This window comes from Diplotaxodon limnothrissa, linkage group LG14, assembly GCF_057381915.1.
Source record: "Diplotaxodon limnothrissa isolate DT_005_m linkage group LG14, D_limnothrissa_male_GT1.1, whole genome shotgun sequence".
In the NCBI taxonomy this organism is placed as follows: domain Eukaryota; kingdom Metazoa; phylum Chordata; class Actinopteri; order Cichliformes; family Cichlidae; genus Diplotaxodon; species Diplotaxodon limnothrissa.
Genome location: NC_140609.1, coordinates 42,185,613 through 42,191,637, shown reverse-complemented (window position 1 = coordinate 42,191,637; position 6,025 = coordinate 42,185,613). Strand labels below are relative to the sequence as shown.

Here is a 6,025-nt window from a genome sequence, read left to right as displayed (position 1 = left end):
TCAAAAATCAAAGAAATCTTCTGCAGTGAAAAAGCAAAGATAAGGCTGAAGATTTTTATAAAGAACTCTTCAATGATGAACTCTTATGAGAACGCTGCTGTCTTCCTCCTCTCTAAACAACACATTTATTATTACTCAGCTTCCTACAAGCATGTGTGATGTCATCTTCATAAACTGGAGCTTTTGTTTCTTTGTCTGTAATTCTGATGTTGTTGAAACTGTGATGAAGAGGTCAGAGCTCTGTTCCAGGAGGAAGTCTTCTGTTGGAATCGCCTCGTCTCTGGTATTACCTGGAAGAAGGACGTGTCCTTTAAACGTGTCCACAGGTGTGTCCTACCATAGGTTTCCTTAAAACAGTCAAACTGTGATGCCACACACGAGTCTGTTCCTTTGTTCTGGCGTGCTCACACTGCACACGTTTATGTCAGACTATAAAAAGTGATCCCAGTGGTTTTGGAACGGCGTTTTATCCGGACCACATCAGGACAACAAGTTGTGAAACGTTGTGTGCTGTATGTATTTCATGTAATCTGTGTGCGACTGAGGTAGCTGCTGCACTTGGACTTTGTTCTTTTGTGGAATAAAGTTTTTCTAGCAGCTCGCCATCATTTGATCCTCCTGCAGAGGCTGTGTGTGTGACTCTCACACGTCAGCTGACTGAGTCCTCTGTCTCCACAGGTCGTCCTGATGGAGGCGCTGCCCTGCGGGGAGCGGCGTCTGGGCTCTGAGGAAGAGTACGCCGCCCCAGCTGTGGGAGTGAGTTTGTGTGACTCCGCCCCGTTGGTGTGGAGGATGCAGGACCTGAGGGCTGTTAGGGCTCAAGGCCTGGTGGGGGCACTCCTGGGGTCGCTGCCCCGAACGCCCCGACAGAACGGGCGCCTGGGTCGACCGCTGCTGCTGCTGCCGGAGGAGGAGGGGCTGCTGAGGGAGCGCCGCGCCGCTGCAGCCCTGCCGGACCGCTGCCAGGTCAGAGCGGGTCGTTAGAGGTGCTGGCGCTCATCGTGGCACCTCATTAAGCTGGCCGCCATGTTGGCTGTTCCGAGGTCACTGTCACCCTGTACGTACAGTTAGCGTGCCAGGCTGCAGACATGTTTATTTTAACACGGGACTCTGTGGCACGGACTCACTGCTGGTTGTCATAGGAACTGCAAGGCCGAGCGTCCTGTGTGTTTGATGTGTTGTTGTTGTTCTCAGCAGGATTGGGGGGGGGCGGAGCTCCGTCAGAAGCACGAGGAGGAGGAGAAGAGGAGCTTTGAGGAGCAGAGCGTCCTCGCACTGGAGGACAGGAAGTTGGCGCTGCTCCGAGCTATGACAGGTGAGTGTTGCCGTGATAAGGTTTCTGCATTCTGTACCTGGCGGCTGCGCTCACGGTGCCCGTCCTCTCAGGTGCAGAGTCTGGCGCTACAAGTGCAGATGAAGCCCTGCGGCGCCGCCTGCAGGCTCTGGACCAGAACTTCACCTTCCCGCAGTCAGCAATGGCAGTCCAGCTGAGCACGGCGAGGGCGGGGCTAAGTTACTGTCCTGAAGCTCGAGCCTTCCTGCAGGCCTACGGGCCAACTGGGGCTGAGCCCCGCTGTGACGCCAGGTACCAGGTGTTCAGAGACCTACGGGGGCGGGGCTTCTACCTGACCTCAGCAGGAAAGTTTGGAGGAGACTTCCTGGTGTATCCAGGTGAGTGAGGAGCTCAACACCTGACCAGAATGATTCCTGAGGCTGACAGCCTGACATCACTGCTGACGTCAGTGATGTCAGGCTGCTGCTGACTCTGTGCGGTCATGTCTCGTCAGGTGACCCTCTGCGGTTCCACGCTCACTTTATCGCCGTCTGTGTGTCTCTGGATGAGTCCGTGTGTTTGCTGGATGTCCTCGCCGTGGCTCGTCTGGGATCCAACGTGAAGAAGACGGTCCTTCTGTGTTCGCCGGGGCCAGACGCCAGGGTCTGCTACACGTCGCTTCAGTGGAGCGGGATGATTTAAACCCGGGGGACAGGACAGACGGCGCCCGCCGGCTCATGTTAAGGCAGGTCCGCATCCTGCATCTAAAACCTGTTTCTGTAAGTTTGAGGCTGAAGAACAACTGCAGGAGGTCATGTGACTGACAGGACGGAGCAGGGCCGCGGCCTCTAAAGGACAGTAGAGCGTGATCGGTCTGCTCTTTGTTTCTGCGTGGCGAGCGTCACAGAGACAGCTCTCTGCAGCTCAGACTCATCCACGCGGTTTCTCTGATGAAGCCTGCCGTGCAGCCGAGTCCAGCTCTGACCTCCGAGCCGTTCGACAACTTTGTCTTAAAGCAGCGTGCTGGAGGTGAAAGGGCCCCGACAAACCCCGCCCACTTCTTTATTTCTTTTCATTAGTGTCAGTGCGAGGAAACAAAGGACAGCTCTCCTTTTTTCAAAGATTGTATTTTCTCAGTGAGTCATTGTGTTGAAATAAAAGTGATGTGGCATTGATCTGTGATTTCTGCCCTGACCGGCAGACCTGCTGTGAACACGAGCCACACGAGGCAGTGACACTGAACAGAGGATGATCTGATATCCTCGTGTTGTTCCCACATCATCATAATAAATGTTGTCCCAGGTTCAACATTGCAACTGACCAATCACATTGTTGTGATGTCATACTTCTGCAAGCCAAGCAATTGATTCATTTATGACATTCCAGTGTTGCAAGGACAGCATGTGTAATGCTTACGGTTTATTAAAGAACAGTATCCTGAAATGCAAAGAATTACAGCTGCTGGATCGGCGACAGCGGCGGTTTCTCGCAAGTTCAGTAGATTTTTTTTAATTTTTTTTTCAGCGTTTTTTCCGAAGTCACAAAAGTATGACGTCACAACAATGTGATTGGTCAGTTGCAATGTTGAACCTGGAACAACATTTATTATGATGATGTGGGAACAACACCAACACGAGGATATCTGTGCATGAACAGACGTGATAAAAGGTAACGACGCCAACAAGGATCAGAGCCGAGAGAAAATCAAACACACCCAAATTTACTGCAAAGTTTATAATAATAAAAAGCTCTGGGAGAAGGTAGGGCTCCTCAATTAATTGAATTTTAATCACGATTACAATCTGGGCTTTCAACGATCATTAAAAATGACTGAGCCGATTATTAGCCCCTCCCTCGTGCTTTACTCTCACGCTGCTCCGTGTGGCAAATCGAGCGCACCTCTCTGCATTTCGAACACGCGTCACAACAATTAAGAGGACCCGAGGGAAGCTCGGAAAGCTAAGCAGAAGTTATTTGGAGAGGAGAGTGACTGCTGTTGGTTGAAGAGGTAAAAAGCTTCAGTGGTGTGGAAACATTATGGGTTCAGTCAGACGTGGATCAAGTAGACACAGTGTGTAAACTTTGCTACAGTAGCTGCACCACAGAGCAACACTGCAAAGTTCACTAAACACAGATGTTTACATTTTTCATTGATTTCTTATATTGCAAACATTTGCACTGTTATCAGTATTTGCACACTATTTTATATTATTTTTTAAAGTCATTATTCAACACATTGTTATTATTAAATAAATATCGTCAAATAATCGAGATCTCAATGTCAGTGAAAATAATCGTGATTATCATTTTTGCCATAATCGAGCAGCCCTAGGAGAAGGTATTGATCAGTCTCTGTGCACTTGACCCCACCCACACCAAAGTGATCACATCTGTATGTCTCTGTTTCACGCATCATTCTGTTATCAGCAGCTGAATGTCAAACAATCACCTGGATCCAGTGATGATCAATAATTATAGATGTTTTTAATCTTCTCTTCTTCTTCAGAGTATTAGAAATAATTTACAACTACCTTTGATGTCACAGTCTTTATGATAAGAACCAATCGCAGCAGCTCTCCCTGAAGTCATCAATGACCTGAGGATCAATAATTTTTATTGATCTCACTGTCGATGATGTTCTGACTCAGGTGGTTACCAGGTTAGGCTCCTGATTGGCTCGTACTGCACGGTTACTGTGTAACCTTGGTTCTCTTAGTGAGAGACTATCTCTCCACACTGTTACATATTCCATATGTACGGGGTACCTTGGTCGTGGTGCGTGGATACTTCTTTAAGATGCTTCGGCACGCCTGGCCACGCCCCACAGCTCACGTATAAAACAGTTGTGCAGATGTCACGCCGGTGATAGAACGCGTCTCCCAGCAGCCTGATGGTGGAGAGATAGGCTACGTTCACTCTGCAGGTCTTGATGCTCAATTCTGATTTTTTGATCAAATCTGATTTTTTTGTCTGCTCGTTCACACTACAAATAAAATGCGACAGCAAACGCGCTCTAGTGTGAACCCTCAAAGCGGCCCGCATGCGCAAAAGAAGACGTCACACACAACGCGCTCTGTTTAGACCCATAGCAAACAATGTTTGACTGATGGCCTTAATATAAAGACTTCGGACTTTACATTTCCCAATTTTTGCTTTAAGTTATTTTGTTATTTACATAATAATGTAAATAACCTAATAATGATCCTTGTTGCTGTTTTAGAGGAGCGGTGCTTCAAAGGATAGCTGCAGATTTCTGTCAGAATCTGCAGATTATACAGTACAAATAAAATGTTCACGTTGTCTTCCCAACAGTTTCACTGACATCTACCATGGATGTCCAGGAAGCGTTCACCATGTCTGCTCCACCGCTGATAATTGGCGCCTGTCTTGTGTCAGTGACGTAAAAGACGGATTTAATGCGACATGACCATCAAACAGCAGGTTTACTAACAAAACACCATATTTCTGTCATTATTTTAAGGATGTGGAAATGTACATACAATCAATATCAGACTCCACCAACAAAAAGGCTCTCAAAACAACTTGTGTATGTGGATTTTTGCGTGTATTCTTATAATTGTTACCTTTTTCTTTTACCCCTGGCTTTGTGTGTTCATGTTCTGTTGTTTTGTATACTTCATCTGTTCGTTTGTTTTTGTTTTGACACTTTTTATTTGTTTAGGAACATTTTTATGCAACAAGATAAAATAGAAAAAGAAAAAACAGAAACAGTATGAGGTCATGGGAAGATAACATACACCTGTACATACATCTGCACATCCACACATACATACGTCAACAAGTCTGCATTACTAATTCTATGCATCAAAGGGTGCTGCCACAAGCTGTAAAGTCCAGCCATTTTCTCCACCGTCTCCTTCCCAAATCTCCCTGCAGTCGCAGAGTGAAAGTCATACATTCCATCAATTTGACGTCTTCCACTATAGAGGTAAAAAGTGTTACAGTGGGAGGATCTCTACAGAGCCAGCGTTTTGTTATGGCCTTCTTCGCAGAAGCCAAGAGAACTTTCAGAAGGTAAACATCATCTGCAACTAAATCGTCTGTAAAATATCCCAGATACAATGAGGTAAATGTACAAGACACGTGGAATCCCAATACCTCTGTAATTATCTTTATAACTTCCGTCCAGAAGGGTCGTATGAGTGGGCAGGACCAGAATATATGACCGTAATCAGCCACGACTTCCCCACAATTCCTCCAGCAAAACGCAGGTGTAGCACTGAATTTAGACTTCTGTTTAGGCGTTATGAAATAGCGTATAATGTTCTTCCAGCAGAAGTCCCGCCACATGTTGGAGTTAGTCGTGGTAAACTGTGTCTCCCAGATCCGTGCCCACCCATCTTCTGTAATCACAATGTCCATTTCTTTTTCCCATTTCTGCTTTATGTAAATCGTTGAGTGCCCTTTGAGCTTAGTCAGACATTTATACAGTTTACTTATCAAGGCTCTGTTACTCCCAGAGTCATAAGCATCAATGAAAATATTAACAATCGAGAAGTCTCCACGGACACAGCTCTTCAGTCTTTTGCCAATATAGTCACGGAGTTGCAAGTATCGAAAAAAGTCTTGTTTCCCGAGATCGTAAGTCTTGCATAGGGTATCAAAAGCCATAATTTTAGATTTTACAATAACCAAACACCCAGCAGTGATTCCATGCCACACCCATTGTTTAAATCTACTATCGTGGGAAGCAGGTAAAAAATCAGGGTCATACGCTGGCCACCTCAGAAG

The 6,025-nt window shown here is 46.5% G+C and overlaps 1 protein-coding gene across 1 annotated transcript; it reads left to right on the top strand.

The window, feature by feature from the left end:
- The first annotated feature begins 296 nt into the window (after positions 1–296).
- Positions 297–2,322, top strand: tsen34 (TSEN34 tRNA splicing endonuclease subunit). The gene is made up of 5 exons (XM_085371445.1): positions 297–326; positions 679–966; positions 1,198–1,315; positions 1,387–1,671; positions 1,788–2,322. The coding sequence occupies exons 2-5, from the start codon at positions 688–690 to the stop codon at positions 1,973–1,975; spliced, it is 870 nt and encodes a 289-aa protein (XP_085227571.1). The 5' UTR covers positions 297–326; positions 679–687; the 3' UTR covers positions 1,976–2,322.
- Positions 2,323–6,025: the final 3,703 nt, after the last annotated feature.

Excerpts from the sequence above, each read along its gene's own strand:
- tsen34 (XM_085371445.1), top strand. The coding sequence starts at position 688 with ATGGAGGCGCTGCCCTGCGGGGAGCGGCGTCTGGGCTCTGAGGAAGAG. Across the intron at positions 1,316-1,386 it reads GCTGCTCCGAGCTATGACAG|GTGCAGAGTCTGGCGCTACA; the intron begins GTGAGTGTTGCC and ends CCGTCCTCTCAG. Across the intron at positions 1,672-1,787 it reads AGACTTCCTGGTGTATCCAG|GTGACCCTCTGCGGTTCCAC; the intron begins GTGAGTGAGGAG and ends ATGTCTCGTCAG.